Genomic DNA, 17,367 nt, shown 5'->3' on the forward strand with positions numbered 1-17,367 from the left:
CATGTCTGATTCACACAACAAATAGACATCATTACCTACTTAAAAAAATTCTTGGGAAATTTGGGACAATATAACAGTCATCGGCTTAAGGCAATGAACTATTCTAAAATAAGCTTATGACACGACATGTGAAAGTGCCAAATACGCTTGTGGTTTCTGAATTATCCGTATGGGTGCACCTGGTCACTAGACCTACGTCAAAAATCACTTAAATCTTTTCTTTTGCTATTTTGTGCTAAAACTGATAAGCCAGTAAACATCAGTCTTCAGACCCATTGCATTGCAGTGGTTAAAATTTCTGAGCTTTCATCAATAGTAATATAAATAATAATAATAATAATAATGAAATAAATTAACAATACCATTACATGGAATATATGCTACACTATGGAATTTTTAAATAGGTGTAAATCTGCACTAAATAGACAGATATTTTAAAAATATTTCACTTCCTATAAAGCTAAGAAAGCTTTAACAATCAAGGAAAAAGTGAACCACGGAGGAAATGACGTCAGTCACCATAGTTACTCACAAAAGAGAGGGATCACACTTCTCTATTTCATAGTGGACAGACAGCGCAGACATAACGTGGTTTGACTTGGGCAGAGTGAACAGCTTCTCTAGACCATGTGAAGGCTAATTTTTTTCCTCAACACCAGTATTTCACAACGGTATTAAAGAAAAAAAAAAGTTTTTGTTTTTTTTTTTTGATTTGGTAAGTACAATTTTCCGAATTTCTCGAGTGAACTGAACCAAAATGTATTCAGCAAATTTGAAAGCAAACTGCTTCTGTTGCTTTTACTACAATAAAATTGTATGTAATTATAAAAATGTTTCACGTAAATTAAAAAAAATAAATTATGTTTTTAGAAATAGTACTTAATTGAAAAAAACATTTTGTACTTCAATACTTCATTATATAAGGACAGGATGTTAACATTTTTATTTTCTTGACTCAAATTTGAGTTTTGACAATGTAACGTCTGCAATAAAATTAAAAAACTGATACTGATAAACAAATCATTATATTGTGAGGAAATAAAACCCTGGACAAAATAGCTTAATAAGTTCATTTTGGAGGTAATTGTTTTTGCACAAACAACAGTTCAACAGTTCAAGTAGTGATGCTTTAACCTATTTACTGTAAAACCTAGATATAGAACAATGGTTTTGAGTCAGAGATACATCACAGGAAATCTACCTTTATTCATTTTTGGAGTATTCTAACCTGCCAAATAAGCAAAGGTTCACTACTTACAGAATGTGCTGTGGCAATAGAATTGAAGCTACTTGTAATGTTTACTGGAGCAAGTCTAGACACCACAACTGCAAACTGGTGACATCCACAATGTTAAACTGTAGTGACGCACCAGTTTCTCAACATGCTTTCTGTTAAGAGGAAAATAAAACTAAAACGAAGATCCTAACTGAGTTCTTTTCTGCTCTTGGTGAAAATCACAGAAGCTTAAGTAAAAATGCATTTAGTATATAACATATTGCAATGTCATAAATTAAAATCATGTAAGAAATCTACATTTTCATTCACACGTGGAAAAAGAACTATGTTCTGCTTCTATTCTGCTTAGGAGAGAACTTTACTCTGCCCATCAAAGGGTGTGTATTAAGCAGCAGCTACAACAGTGCAGAGCTCATATGGGTGCCTGCCTACTTCTGTTTGTGTGTCTCTGTGTGTGTGTGGAAATTCACCCCAGTAAGAAGTTACTCAGTATGTCTCATGCTACACTAGAAATCACCTGGCTATCAGATTTCAACAGAAAATTTATCTCAGGATCTGAACATACCACTGCTGCTAAATTAGCATTATGCTTCAGGTTCTTGTAAACGTCCTACTGAAAGTGTGCATGAAGGAATATACTTTTTAATTGTGTAAATGATCACACACTTTCGATCTTTGATGCATTTATGTTTGCACTTGGTTTGGGCGGCAAATATCTACTGCTGAAATAAGTGAACTGACAAACATCTTCAAAGCATAAAAGTTTCACGGGTGCAGGCAGACAGCATCAGTCACATGAGGAAAACAGATGAAGATCCAATAACAGAGAATTAGGGTTCATCTGTTCTGCATTTCATCAGCGATATTTTTTCCTGTTTTTACTTTTATATTACAGACTAATTCAAAGCCAAAGAGGCAATGCATGAGAAAAGGTTAGGGATGTTTGGAGGAATGGGAGAAGCAGCATGCAACATTTATGTCCATAAAAACAAGATACAAACACACTCAAATCAAGAAGAACATTTGAGCTTACAAAGGTCCAAGACGTCATTATATGTTGCTGCCATCGTGACGAGAAATGAAAACATCTTGAGAACAAAACTTCCTGAAGTGTGTTGATAAAATTATGACATTAGTGTTCATCCAAATAATTTTATTAAAGAAGGAAAACAGAGGCATTTAAAGTTAAAAGGAAAAACAGATTTTGTACAAATAAAAAAATGCTGATTTATTATTTAATAAAGGACATTTTTTCAAATGATCATTTTTCTTCATATTTTAATATGAAGCTAAATATCACACTGTGGACTTGTTATCGTGATATTATCACACTGTGGACTTATCGTGATATTATCGCACTGAGGGTTTTTGATATCGTTACATCCCTAACTGACACTTCTTTTTTCCTGCAGATCTTAGACATGGAGGTACTGCGGGGGAACATGAGCACCAACTCCTCAGTTGAGGGAGAATGCACAAACCTGTATGACCACCGGCACACCGCCAAAATCCTGATGTCGCTCCACTATTCCATCGTTTTCATTGTGGGATTACTGGGGAACCTGCTTGCCCTGCATGTAATCTGGCCTAACTTGAAGAAGATAAATTCCACCACACTCTACTCCACTAACTTGGCAATATCAGACATCCTCTTCACGCTTTCTTTGCCACTGCGCATTATGTACTACGGGATGGGCTTCCACTGGCCCCTAGGTGGCGCCCTCTGCAAGGTGTTTGGCCTCATCTTCTACATCAACACCTATGCTGGGGTCAACTTCATGACGTGCCTGAGTGTAGACCGCTTCATTGCTGTAGTGTTGCCGCTGCGCTACAGCCGCTTCCGGAAGGTACAAAACGTCAAGTATATCTGCATCGCTGTCTGGATTTTGGTTTTGGCTCAAACTCTGCCACTGCTGTTCAATCCAATGACAAATAAGGAGAAGGATGAGTATGTGACCTGCATGGAGTACCCTAACTATGAGAAAATGGAAAACCTGCCATATATGTTGATTGGAGCAGTCTTCTTGGGCTATGGCATCCCAGTGATGACCATACTGGTGTGTTACTCTGTCTTGTCCCGGAAGTTATACATTGCAGCCAAGAGTAATCACCTGACTGGAAAATCTGGCCGAAACAAAAAAGCCATTGGCGTCATCTGCTGTGTCATGCTGGTTTTCACTGTGTGCTACAGCCCTTATCACATTGACATCTTGCAGTACATGATCCGAAAGCTCATCTACACCCCAGACTGCCAAGAGTTGTTCACCTTTCAAGTCTCTCTGCATGTCACGGTCTGCCTCATGAATTTCAACACCTGCCTTGACCCGTTCATTTATTTCTTTGCCTGCAAGGGCTACAAACGGAAAATCATGAAGATCCTAAAGAAACAGGTGAGCGTTTCCTTCTCTAGCGTGGTCCGAACTTCCCCGGAGGTCTACTCCCGTGATGCGGTCGATGCTACAGAGATCCAGTTAAACAGCAAGAGCAACATATGAGAACAGTCAAATCACCATGCTAACTGAAGGAGGACTGCATTAAGCAGGCAACATCTGTAGCTTGAGCAGAAGATCCCACCAAGTACCGAACAAAAACAAATAAAGTTCTGGAAGAACATATTCAGTACAAAACAATACTGCCATGAAGCACAGAAGCTACCTGCCAGAAAAAAACAGACAAATTGCATAATTTGAGAAGCATACGGTGTAAGCCCACACACTTACTGAGGAGTCAAAAAGCACCTTGTATCTACACTCTCAGAAAAAAGGGTAAAAATGTGTAATTTTGATGTCACTGGGGCTGTATCCTCAAAGGTCTACCTGTTATTCCCTTTAGCTGTAAGAAATTGTAGCTTTTAAGGTACAGAAATGGACTTGATGGTACAATCTACTTCTTGTCCATTTCTGTACTGTAAAAAATAATGTTTTACTTTCCAGATGTAAAATCATTGGTAGGATTCAAGCATCTCAATTGTCGAAAATGATCAGTGTAAATAATGCTGCTGAACAAGTTAAATAACCGTCTGAATTAACTATTTACATGACTACTGAGCTAACTCTGAGTTCTGTTTTGAGTCAACCATGTAAATTATCTGGCCTAAAAGCTCAATTTCTGGGAAACAAGCTGGTATTCCCGTGAAGAAGGTAAATGGATGTATAAATGGTTTTTTGCACTGTATAGTAATAAAAAATTAATAATGATAAATTCTTGCAGAGTTCATTAGATTACATTCGATTAATTTTATTGTCATCATGCAGAGTGCCAACCAGTACAGTTGCAATGCAGTTATAATCAGACCAGAAATGCAAGAATATTATCATTTACCGAAGGTACTGTAATAATTAAAGTGCAGGAATAAGTAAAGTGCAGGAACGTAGAGCATGTACATAAACCAGAAGGGTACATTGCTGGGGTTCTCAAAATCCAGTGGTGCGGATGCGGACAGAACCACAAGCTAATCCGGACACAGCTGAAAATGCACCTTAATAATCAATATGGCTTACGTAAAAAGGCTTAATCAAGCAATAACATACGAGAAGGAATGAGGTTGTACTCCAATACATCACGACAGTGATTTGGTCATAGCCAAGAAGGCACGTGTACGCTGAGTGCTGAAGATAATACTTTGCTTGACTATTGCCAAGCAACAGAAACAATCCAACGCAACACAAGCTCACTCGCTTCCAACTACTTTGCATCATTTAAATTTAAGTAACGGCTTTTAGACACACCTGTAAAGTGAAGTGATACATCTGATGCGAAATTTCTGAGTGCATTAATACTCATAACATCACTTGCAGAATACCTCCTATCCAATCAGATTTCTTGCTTGGACCTAACGGTTGTACAATGTGGTTTGAAGATCAAGAATACAATGTAGAGCAGCCAAATTTTGCACAAACAAAACTCGTCCTATCCCCCCTCCCCAAGACAGAGAGCCCAAACAATCAGTGAGAATTAAAAAGTTGCCATTTTTGTAATATATTGATGTCTGTATCACAGTTAATTGATTAAAGTTCATCAAATGCTGTTTTGTTATTGAAAATAGTTCCGGACCTCTGACTTAGAATAAAAATCGGACGCGGACTTTTGGTCAAAATGCTTGAGAATGCCTGCCATATTGGGACTGCCGTAAAGGAAAATATATTGGCAAGCAGAGATATACAAATGTATCTGTACCACAGGAAGCAAATGAGTAAAAAAAAAAAAATAGCCCAAGACCCAATAACATATCTAGGGGACAGACTATGTTTCATAAATTAATTATTAACATGTTTTTATGCAGCTGACAACTTTATCCAAAGCAATGTACTGTTGAGAAAGTAGATCCCCCCAGTTCTTGTAACTATTGTGGTTGGAGGCCTTGCTCAAGGACCCAATGGTGAAACCACTTTGCTGACCGAGGGATTTGAAACCACAACCATCTGGTCGTGGGCATGCAACCCCCTTAGCTAACTTAAGCAATGATAGATAATCCTGATATTAATACACACAATAAAAACAGTACCAGAAAATGGATCTCTGTTTTAAAGATGCCAAAACTGAAACTATCTCAGTAAGTGTGTGTATGTGTGTGTGTGTCTGTGTGTGGGGGGAGGGTATGTTTTTCACAAGACAAAGCATTACTTACAAACCAACAATTTTACAATTAACCACTCATTGAATTATATTCTAATTGAAGACTATATAGGTCAGGAACCAGGCTGAACTTTTTCCAGCACAGACTTAACCTCGTAAACTGAAAAACACAGCATGCTACAAACAAGGGGCATGGATAATGCACATCCATGCACACTTTACTGACAAGCAGAAGGAACACAAAAAACAAATCTTGTTTCGTAGTCAAAACAATTTCATTATTCCTCAGACCACACATGGCCTCATTTGAGCCTTATATTAAATATTAGTAAAGATCCTAAGGGCAAATAAAGCTTAACCAACTAACACAAAAACCTTTAAAAGAAAGTTGCCTAAAAGAGGAAGGACCATCTGATACCCATCTGAAAAAAACACACTTCTGTCTATATTTACCTTTTAAATCATGGGAATTTCTCAAGACACCAAGCACTTCCTCCAAGCACAGATACAATAAAGTTTATTATTCTGTTACATACCATCATTCAAATGTACATCACTTGGAAAGAAACACACTCAAGGTTTTTTGTATATTACACAATAGCCCTAAGAGAGAGAATTGACGGTAAACATTATTCAATTTGTTTATTAAATACTGCCATCTACTGGGCAGCATGGAATATAATCCTCGTACCTCAAAAGCATAAAGGAGGTTATGGTACTGACCCGAAAACTTGTACTGACATTTGACAAACTATTCAATGACAAATAAACTATAATAAATGGTTTCATCCATCTTCTTGGAAATAAATAAAAGAGAACATTAAAAAGTATTTTAAAATTTTGCGTCCGCAATGTATGCTACACATCTGAAGTGCTTAGCCAGTCAACATGTCTGCAAAAAAGCAAACTGGGCAAGTCAACACTGATGTTATGCAAAGCAAATTCTATACATTTAGTAAACTCACCCATTTACACATTTATATCAGGGTATTCTTATAGAATTAATTAAACATTAAGCCTTAAGAATTTTTTCTCAGAAGTCCAAACACTGTTTTCTTGGATATATGGGGAGACTGTGCTGTAAAAAAGGCACTGCCCTTCAGATGAGATGTAAAACCAAGGTTCTGAAGTCATAAAAGATCCTGGGTACCTTTTGAAAGAGTAGGCGTGGTACTCCAATGTCCTAGCTAAAATGACCCACTGTGGTCCAATCAAATCCGGCCTCCTAATCATCCCCTGTACCTCATTGGTGAATTCTCTCCTGCCCCTTCACCACCTTAGCTACTGTGTGGTGAGTGTACTGGTGCAGAATGGCTGCTGCTGCATCATCCAGGTGTTACGCCCCAACCCTAGACTGAGGTTCGTAACAGAAATTGGTACACAGTGGTGCCGATTGAAGTGGTTCCCCATTGGTTATGTGAAGCGCTTTGGGTGTTTGATAAGTGCTACAGTATATAAGTGTATCCTTCAATTACATTATTCACTGACTTCCACTTTGACAGGACAGAAATCAAAGCAAAATCGTTCAGCGTCTTACCATAAATGCGGTAACGAAATAAATCTCGGTAACTTATACGATAAAACAAGTGTGCAGAAGCAGAATGAGCGTCACCATTGACACTGTCATTAAAGGAAACACGGAAACTCAGTACAGTCAGAATTCGAGCGTAGATATTTGTCTGGAACAAATGTACCTAACGTTTTACTTAATTAAACATTAACATTAACTAATTTCATTCCCTCAATGAGGCTGTTGGAGTTTGAAGGGGATTTGGCGAAACAGGGACATACTATGGACCTTAGATGCAGAACATATCTCCTCTAATGGGAAGATAGTGCTCCTTCTTAAACCATCAAACCTAGTTTTGTTCCTCAACCCCTAATTATGGTTCGGTAAAGCTACTCTTTTTCCCATGCAGGGATTTATGCATGGTAGTGTAGTGGTTAGCCCTGTCGCCTCACACCTGTGGGAGCTGGGTTCGAGTCTCCAGCAGGGTTCCATATTTGTGGAGTTTGCATGTTCTCCCCGTGTCGTCACAGGGCTTTCTCCAGGCACTCTGGTTTCCCCACAGTCCTAAACTGGAGTTACTAAATTGTCCATAGGTGTGTGTGTGTGTGTGTGTGTGTGTGCATGCACCCTGCAATGGGTTGGCGCCCCATCCTGGGTTGTTCCCTGCCTTGCGCCTGCAGCCTCTGAAATAGGCTCTGGACCCCCTTGTGACATTGAATAGGACAACTTGTCAGAAAATGGATGGATTTATATCCACGGACAATGAAACAATGGGGACCGAAAGAAAACAAAAGAAGATACAATAATCACAAGTCCAGACAGGCCACTACTTCCTGTTTTTAAAGATTCTTATTTGACTACAAAGACATTGGCTCAGGGTTCAATTCCATCCCCCTCTAATAATTAACATGATTTAACATAAACCTTTAATCAAACCTTTTGTCGAGATAAACAACACATCAGAAGACCACTGGGACACTGCTTATAAAACGACAACAAACAGGGTAAATGACATGCTTTTTCATCTACATGCTATTTACTTAGACCAAAACAGGAAGTACAGTGGTCTCACACCAGACAATTACAAGAAACGGGGCTGAAAGAGCAACTTGAATCACTTCCTCGGCAGGCGCTCAGCACAGCGGCTCAGCACAGACCCTATGGCACAAGATGACAGAGACTGAGGTAAGCGTGCCTTCAAAAACACGCGAATCGGTGGCACGGCCATGTTGAGAAGGCAGTAAGCAGCCAAGGAGGCGCAAGAGATAAATAAACAGCAAAATAATTCCTGCATCAGGTCGAGTGAACGGCCATCTCTCTATAGCCAACATTCCATCACTGCAATACGCCTTTGCAGTTTGCCGCATTAATGAACAGCATAAAGTGTACTTAATAAAATTATATGTATGACAAACCTTTCGTTTACGTCAGAGCGTTCTGATTTCTCATAGCAGGTAATCAGGTATAATTTTACATGCCTATAAAAAATCTTTACATTTTTTATAGGATTCAGATTACTGGTGGATCATTTCGATGTTATACTGTCATTGTTACTACTTATGAGATGTCAGACTACTCAATGCTTGAATAGTAGAGTTAAAACAAGAGAATAAAAGTTCCAAGATCAGGTTTATATTTGAAGTTCAACCTTTAGAGGTTAATCGTATACCAGCCAGATAGGTAAAGCACTTCCTGTTACATTTTACACACAGTGAATGGTGGGTAAATTTGAGTACGGCAACTTTACACAGTAAGACAGGGAGACCATTTAGTTGAGTTTAGCACACAAAATCACTTATTAGCATGCATACAAGCAAAGGGGGGGTTTTAATATGATTGGTTTAGGTATTGCAAGAATTTTCCATTATCCCCCAGGGGAAGAATTGGGGGCGCTTAATTCTCCTCCAACGGAAAAGACGAAATGACTCAAAATGAAACCTGAAGCTGCAGTACGTGTGAAGACATCATTTCTGTTTTTAACCTTCATGTGATTTAAAGAAACCAATAATGAACCAAAGCCAGCAACCAGAACAGCGCACACATACTTAACTAGCGGACCTATCTACTTCCAATTCTGTTACTAATACAGTCGAACCTCGTTACAACGTACCCCGTTTATAACGTTTACACCAATACAACGTTCAAATTTCGATGTCCCGAATTCGCGTAATGCATTATTCCATTTGCCGGTATCGCTTAGAACGTACACCTTTACAGCGTAAACTTCGATATAACGTATGATTTTCAGAGGAAAATAGGCAAACTGACCATCGTTACAACGTACAGCCTCATCTTCCGAGCGCGCGCACAATTCAGAATGGGCTGTTGCCGGCCATTTACATCGCTTAGCAACGCCTAACTGTATGAACCTATCCTCACGAAGCATTCCACGCCGGCCGGACTCCTTGCATGCAGCCCCCGTTTTTTCATGGTTTTGCATGGTGTCATGCTGCCGCATATCAAGCAAGATGCCTGCTAAAAGGAAACGGATTTCGCTGACCGACAAGGTGGAAATAATTCAGAATTATACATGGCAGCCTTATACTGCCGACGCGAACTAAGTTCTGAAACTGTGTGGTTATTGGGGTAATTGTGTGACATATAGTGAAAGATATTAACAAAAGACAGATGTCTAACACAATTTATTTCAGCCAATTGAATCATATACAGGTGCATAATTTCGGTTTGACATTAGGTTACAGTAAGGCGATTTGAACGATAAGCCGGCAGTGGATTTTGCGTTATGTCGGCTGTCTATGAGTAACTGATATTAACCTAGTTTGAAGAATATAGTTCCTATTATATTCTTCAAACTACACAAGCTGTATGTCATAGTGTCAACTTGAGGGGTGTTTTCTAAAAGTTTTTTTATATACATTTTGTGTTCTATCATTCATTTTGAGGGACTTGGTTACAACGTACTATGGTTATAACGTACAAATTCTTAATGTCCCCCAAGGTACGTTGTAACGAAGTTCGACTGTACATAAATGATATTCTGTACTGTCTATTCAGACTTCAGATGTCAATATAAATGGGAGGTCCTTTGTGGACTTTAAAACAACAACATATGCATAACATAAATGTTGAAAGCATATTTTTCTTCTACTTTTTTCCCCAACAAGGGTTTAAAGGGGGATTTCCAGTGATAGACATATATTTCTCTTTTATAAGAGGAAATTACAAAGAAAAAGTGAAAATTAAATGAAAACAGTATTTTATACCTAACTTTTAATCTATATTCTTAAATTCTAGTTACACTGAAGTTTTTCCCGGAATGACAACGGAGAATCTGGGATCTTTAGAGAGCATGTCTGAGGAACTTGTCCCCATAGAGTACCGCTACGCCGGACTGGTTTTCTACTCTGTCATTTTCCTCATCGGAATTGTTGTCAACATCACGGCGCTGTGGGTGTTTGCTCTGACCACCAAGAGGAGAAACTCTGTAACTATTTACATGATCAATGTAGCCATAGTGGACCTCACCTTCATTGTCCTATTGCCCTTCCGCATAATATACTATGGCAAGGACCACTGGCCTTTCGGGGATTACTTTTGCCGGATCAGCGCTGCCCTAACAACATTTTACCCCTGCATGGCCCTCTGGCTTTTCGCCTTGATCAGCGCTGACCGCTATGTGGCCATTGTTCAGCCGCGCCACAGCAAGGAGCTGAAGAACACAGGCAAGGCTGTGCTGTCCTGCGTCGGAGTGTGGGTCATGACCCTGGGCAGCACGGCGCCCCTGCTATTCACCGACGAAGACCCCGACCGCGCCTCGAACTTCACCACCTGCGCCAAGACGCGGGACATAATCCACCTGAAGCGCGATAACCCCATGAATTTCGCGCGGCTCGTGTTCTTCTTCCTGGTGCCCGCGTCCATCATGCTGGCCTGCTACGGAATCATCGTGAACAACCTCTTCCACGGGCGGACCTCGAAGCTCAAGCCCAAAGTGAAGCAGAAGTCCATCCGCATCATCATCACGCTCATCGTGCAAGTGCTGGTGTGCTTCGTGCCCTTTCACATCTGCCTGATCTTCTTATTGCTAGAAGACAGCGGCCATGACTATAGTGCCTGGGCTGCCTTCACCACCTTCCTGATGAACCTCAGCACTGTCTTGGACATAATCCTCTATTATATCGTCTCCAAGCAATTTCAGGACCGGGTCATCAGCGTCATCCTCTACAGGAACTATCTACGCAGCGTACGGCGAAAGAGCCTGCACACCGGCAGTGTACGCTCTATAAGCAACCTCACCAGTGCTATGATTTAAGGGTTAGCCGATGCCTGTACCTATCAGCTCATATCCTATTTATGAACGCTTACAGAAACATCATAAAGCTAGTACTATACCTTCTTTTCCAGTTTTTCGAAAACAATTTTTTGAATGTGTCTGAAGGCTGTAAACCCGTATAATCTAATCTTGAGCCATTAACTTCTTCAAAGATACTTATTATTATGTATTTTTTTTGGTAAATAGAAAGCATGTGAAAAATACTTAATATGTCTAAGTGTACCGTCATATTTGATAATAAAACGCATTTCATTAAATCCTGAAAGCCGATGCAACATTTTGTCATTTCAGGTTTTTTTTCATCATCAATAAAACTTCTTGTTCTCAGGCCTCACAACTGAACGTTACACTTTGCACCATGACGCACCAGAAGGCCTGTTCTTGTGGCGTCCCACATGACATGCAAAGGTAGAAATGTAACACTGCCTATTATTCCAGATGCATAGATAAAGAAATATTTGACTTACAGCCCCGATGGCAAAACATTCACTTTCAGATGGAAAAGATGGTGCAGGGTTTCGACGAGCAGGATGTCCATCAGCGCAGAGAGGATCCATGTTCCAAACAGGAAAGACTGCGAGAAGGAAGCAACACTTTACACCAGCTCTTACTGACGCTTTGGCGTTATTAACATGGTTTAATACTATAATTATGACTTTAACGATACATCATTTCAACATCGTCATGGCGATGTGCAATAATCATATGGCACTTGCCGGCACTGCTTTGTGTCTGTTGATACAACCCATAGCAAGACCAACAACTTATCTGACACACTCTACTGGTAGATAACAAGTTCTGTTTGGCTATAGTTTATTTTGGGTGATTGCATTTCCTTTTTGTTTTATAAATATCGAAATGTGACTCACAGAAATATGACATATTGAGATGTGATATTGTCATTTGATATTGTGCACCCCTTCTTTAACTTGATAAACTTCCCATCCATCCATCCATACATATATATATATATATATCAAATGCAGGTTTGGTGAGCCTGAACCATATCCCAGGAGGCGTAGGACATATGGCGGAGTAACACCCTGGATGGAATGGCAGTCCATTGGCGTCAATACTCCAGACTCACAGTAACCCAAAACAGAATCAGCAGTGTGGAAGATGGATGGATGGATAAAAAATTGTGGTATTAATATTACTACAAACTAAGACATTCTAAATAACATTATTTGCTATAATTATTTACTAGCTATTTCTATATTTCATTCATATTAAATGTTTTTATTCTGCGAAAACTGTCATGCAGAATCCAACAGTTGAGTGCTATAGAATAATACAATACTTATAACTTTATTTGACTTGCCACCCGTATGAAAAAATCTCTAATCTGATACATTTACAAAAACATATTACAACCTCAATATTCTTATTTACAGTCAATTTTTCTAAACTAACTCCATGAGATTCCAAAAGCAATATTTCTATCTGTATCTTGCAGATTTTCAAAGCAGTTTGTGTGGAACGGCTGGAAATGAGGCTGAAAGCCTGCGAAGCAGAATACTCACTGCGAATTTGCGGCTTCCGTAGCGTCGCTCGAAGATGCGAAAATTGTATATGAGGAGACTACTGCAAAATGTGTCCTTTAAGTCCAAACAAACCAGTCTTCCACAAAGCAACCGCCACAGCTAGGAAAGTCCCAAAAAAAGCCTCAGACAGACTGGCAGACGTACAGTCATACAGAGAAACCTTAGAACTTTACTCAACTGCACCATATTGTCAGCAAGTTTCCATCATACACTATTCTATCCATCACCTAGACTAGATGAACAGTCAATTTTCCCATGGGGATGAATAACACATCACTATTCGATTCCAAAATGCCCATCATTAGAGGTGTGGGCACCATGCACCTTAAGACATGTACTATGCAAATGTCTTAGGCAGCCAAAGAACATGTTTAATGCTGTTTATCTGAGTAGAAAGTGAATATTTGCTCAAAAAAAAAAAACATTTCAACATATACAAATTAACAGGAACATAATAAAAACTAACAAGAATTTCTTTGGTTCTGCAAAAAGTCACTGATATCTTGCTGGATGGCTAGATGAACACAGCTTCGGTTCACAAACCTCTCCTCAGGGGCACCTCTGCCGTGCCATGTGTTCAATTAACTTCACCACCAGCTCATTTGATTAATTAACTTAAATAGGTAAACAACTTGATATGAGATACTAATTTGCCAAACAAGCAAAGTTAGTGGGTGACTGAACAGATTCATAGGTATGTTGGGTGGTTACTTCAAATACTGAGGTGACTTCAGGAGGTTTTTTCCCAATAGCTGACACTCTTGGATAGACATGGTAGTTTAACACCAACATGAAGATCTTTGACTGCCTAAGACTTTACATCATAGGTGGAGAGTTCAGGTCCAGAAAGTAAAAATCCAGACCAAGATTTTATTTCAACCAACCAGTTGAGTGCTCAGTGACTCTTTATACTCAACTGGTTGGTTGAAACAAAATCTTGGTCTGGATTTTTACTTTCTGGACCTGAACTCTCCACCTTTGCTTAACGCAGGACTGCACATGGTTCATAATACACTAGTGCAGATGGAGACAGGTGGCAGTGTGGTCCAGAAAGCAGCATCACTCACCTGGCACTCCTCTCTGATGGCCTGCAGGTTATAGAGGAAGATGCTCTGGTAGTGAGGAAAGGCCAGAGTCAGCAGGCCGGCCAGGGCGCTGGGGACAATCAGCAGGCTTTTACACAGGGGAGCTTTATCTGTGTGGTAAGGAAGCGTGTGACAGATAGTAAGGGAGACACTCTCTGCGGCGGTGAGATGGGGCGCACCCCCCTCACTGCGGACATTTTGGGTAGCACTTTACTAGAGGGGGAACAAATTATGTAGCAGCACACATTTAATGCATTAACTAACCAGAAACTAAGTGTCACTTACGTACTGATCCGTATCGGTTTATTCTATTATTCTGTTATTGAGTCATATCGGTTTATGTATTTCATGCAGTTACAATGTTTGTTTATGATTCGTAACTAAGTTACTTGTGTCTCCTCCAGGAAAGTGTTTTTTTTTTTGGTTTTTTCCCCCATTTGTTTTATTTCTTAAATGAGGCTCTCAGACAGGAGGCTGTTCAAAACAAGCACAACATAAGGTACTGGCAGGTAAAAATTGAAAAACTGGCCTAAGTTATATTTAATAAGTCATCGTGTTTCATTTTGATACCAAATAAAGACACAAAAAAATTGAGACATTATCTTTACCGTTTTTTGAAAAACGGCTGTTGAGGCTTCGCCTGATCTGATAAGGGGGGACCTCACTTTCCGCTATTGATTATGGGATGTGTCTTTAGATATCTCCTGAAATCCTTTGTTTTTCAAGCTTAATTCTGGTACCGAAGTTTAGCGGGATTTTTTTGGGCTACTATGAGCAAGGAAATGGCCAATATATTCCTATATATGCTAATATAGCTGAAAAATCACTGGATTTCAATGAATAAGTTCAGTGCAGTTTTTTGAAAGAAAGTACGACATAGGCACAGGTTGGCAAAAAGTGCAAGAAATATACTTTTTTTTTTTTTTAAACATAAATTATGTGACATTCCTGGGTAGACAAATGATAAGTTAATCTGAAATACTTTGGGCCTGCTTTTACACGTTCCTTCAGCTAATGCGCTTACCTGCCAGTACACAATAGCATATATTATCTAAGGCGGTGTTTCCCCATCCGGTCCTGGGGGACCCATAGACAGTCCACGTTTTTGCTCCCTCCAAGCTGGCTAGCAAAAATGTGGACTGTCTAACAGGGAGCTAGGAGGTGCCTGAGGACTGGGTTGGGAAACACTGATCTTAGGCATTAACAAGAAAAAAAAAAACATATTCTACAGTGAGAGTGTGTGAAGATATCCCTATAATGGACTGGCATAGCGTCAAGTGCATGCCTGCACCTCACTCCCTGTGTGGTCTGGGACAGGCTCCAGGCGACTTTGACCACGATAGATGGATACTGTCTGATCACTGAAACATTTATTGCTTCAGAAGAAGCAGCTTCAGCAACATTAATGACTTTGAAACTACTGTTCTGTATTATAGGGCATGTGCAGCATCCATTGACTTAACATGAATGTATTGTTGAGCAGAGACGGTCCGCACCAAAGGTAACATAGGTGATTGCTTAGGATTAGGAGGTACAAAAAAAAAACCTCTGGGTCACTTTCCATGACAGTACAGTTATTTACACATGCTTTTGAATGCCATAGATCGGAGGGACAAACTTCAAACATTCATAACTAAAAAGGTATTCGGAGTAGAGCTATAGGATTTGCAAGGTCACATGGCTTTGTTCAAGAAATCCATGATATGAACTGGTTGGTCTACTGGAGTTGGTCTACTCACAGGGCTACAATTATTAAAATAAGAGGGGATATACTGGGGCAGTGTGTGACTCTCTGAGTAAGGACTCTGTGCCCATGATCGGCGGTTCAAATCCCATTGTCGCAGAACGGTTTCACTGATGGGCCCTCGAGCGAGATTCTTAACCCCTAATGGCTCCTGGGACTGGCTAACATCTAACCTGCACATCGCTTTGGACAAAAACATCTAATAACAATCTAAATGTAAATGTGGGACAGCACAAAGCACACTGATGATTAACACAAACCACAGCTACCGTCCAGGCACTGCTGCAGTATGTGGGTTACTCCAAAAAACCTGTAGGCATCAGCTCTTCAATGACCACATAGTTACACCTAATTTAACAATAAAACAATGACTATCATATATAAAACACTATATATGCTAGAAACTGGTGCAGATACGGAAAGCATATATTTTTGTAATATTTTCTGTTCAAAATACAAAATAGGATGTGCTGAGGGGGCTGAAGAGATGAGTAGAATATTGTGCCCTCCTGACGCCTCTACAATCCCAGCTGCTCCATTAAAAATAGCTACTTAAACCATTAAATCAACAATAGCTGGGACATTTCCGAGAAATTTACACATGGATAATAAGAACGTTATTGCTATGAACGTACTTGAAGTCTGAAAATCTCCCTACTTATGATACCTTTCTTTATATTTTAGGTTTGCTATAAGTGGAGGTGACACTCGTTGAAACATATCTCTGTTTTTCAGGATCTGTAAAGTACACTACAGACTGGGGTATCACAACTTCATTTAAAGTAAATGGTTGTTTTATGTCACCAAGAAGCATCTAGAGTTTGAACTTTTCCTAAAATAAAACATCACATGTCAAACGCAGGCTTACAACCCTGTCTCTTATAACGCGTTAGTCAGTTACAGACGACTAAAATGCCATCGCTGACATCCATTGGGTACAATGACACTCTAATCATTGTCACTACAAAATAATACTGTTACGATAGTGCTAGCTACATCGTTAAAAATAAAGTATTTTGTATTTTATTGCATCACTAAATGGTCAATAAGTGGGCTTACTAAATTATACTGTTGTATGATATTAAATGCATTCGTTTTCAAAGTTTTCATTCGCTACAGTTCTGCTTGCGAAATGAATGACAATGCAGACCTAAAACAGAAACAAACTTCAAGACAGCAGTAAAAACGTAAAATTCACTTACACAAACCCCTAGAGCCAGTGGTCGTAAACATCTCCCAGATGATATTATTTGTTTAATAAGAGAACCTACAAGAACCGAGAAATAACAAATATATTAACAAACAAGAACAAAACTTAAAATAAAAGTTAAAGTAACAAAAAAAATCAATAAAGGGTGAAAAGGGCAAAGGTTATATA

At 39.4% G+C, this 17,367-nt stretch overlaps 3 protein-coding genes across 5 annotated transcripts in view; 2 read left to right on the forward strand and 1 right to left on the reverse strand.

Annotated features, from left to right (window-relative positions):
- The window catches only part of ubac2 (UBA domain containing 2), a 30,683-nt gene extending 13,316 nt beyond the window's left edge, over positions 1-17,367 (reverse strand). Inside the window, exons 1-4 of the mRNA XM_023832094.1 lie at positions 17,192-17,367; positions 14,228-14,355; positions 13,140-13,259; positions 12,084-12,190 (exon numbers count right to left, since the gene is read on the reverse strand). Of these exons, the coding sequence (XP_023687862.1) occupies positions 12,084-12,190; positions 13,140-13,259; positions 14,228-14,355; positions 17,192-17,222 (386 nt within the window). The 5' untranslated portion in view covers positions 17,223-17,367. The remainder of the gene's footprint in view (positions 1-12,083; positions 12,191-13,139; positions 13,260-14,227; positions 14,356-17,191) is intronic.
- Positions 552-4,438, forward strand: gpr183a (G protein-coupled receptor 183a). Its single transcript, XM_023831966.2, has 2 exons — positions 552-715; positions 2,650-4,438. The coding sequence occupies exon 2, from the start codon at positions 2,659-2,661 to the stop codon at positions 3,730-3,732; it is 1,074 nt and encodes a 357-aa protein (XP_023687734.1). The 5' UTR covers positions 552-715; positions 2,650-2,658; the 3' UTR covers positions 3,733-4,438.
- gpr18 (G protein-coupled receptor 18) lies at positions 8,373-12,587 on the forward strand. Of its 3 annotated transcripts, none has more exons than XR_002840679.2 (4): positions 8,373-8,507; positions 10,578-11,597; positions 11,908-12,024; positions 12,113-12,587. XR_002840679.2 is itself a non-coding variant. In XM_023832293.2 (2 exons), the coding sequence occupies exon 2, from the start codon at positions 10,600-10,602 to the stop codon at positions 11,593-11,595; it is 996 nt and encodes a 331-aa protein (XP_023688061.1). In that variant the 5' UTR covers positions 8,373-8,507; positions 10,578-10,599; the 3' UTR covers positions 11,596-11,881. The 3 variants fall into 3 exon arrangements, 1 of the variants encoding a protein (XP_023688061.1); XR_002840676.2 differs by having other exon boundaries at positions 11,945-12,024; XM_023832293.2 differs by lacking the exons at positions 11,908-12,024; positions 12,113-12,587 and having other exon boundaries at positions 10,578-11,881.

Source organism: Paramormyrops kingsleyae, chromosome 1 (assembly GCF_048594095.1).
Source record: "Paramormyrops kingsleyae isolate MSU_618 chromosome 1, PKINGS_0.4, whole genome shotgun sequence".
NCBI lineage: Eukaryota > Metazoa > Chordata > Actinopteri > Osteoglossiformes > Mormyridae > Paramormyrops > Paramormyrops kingsleyae.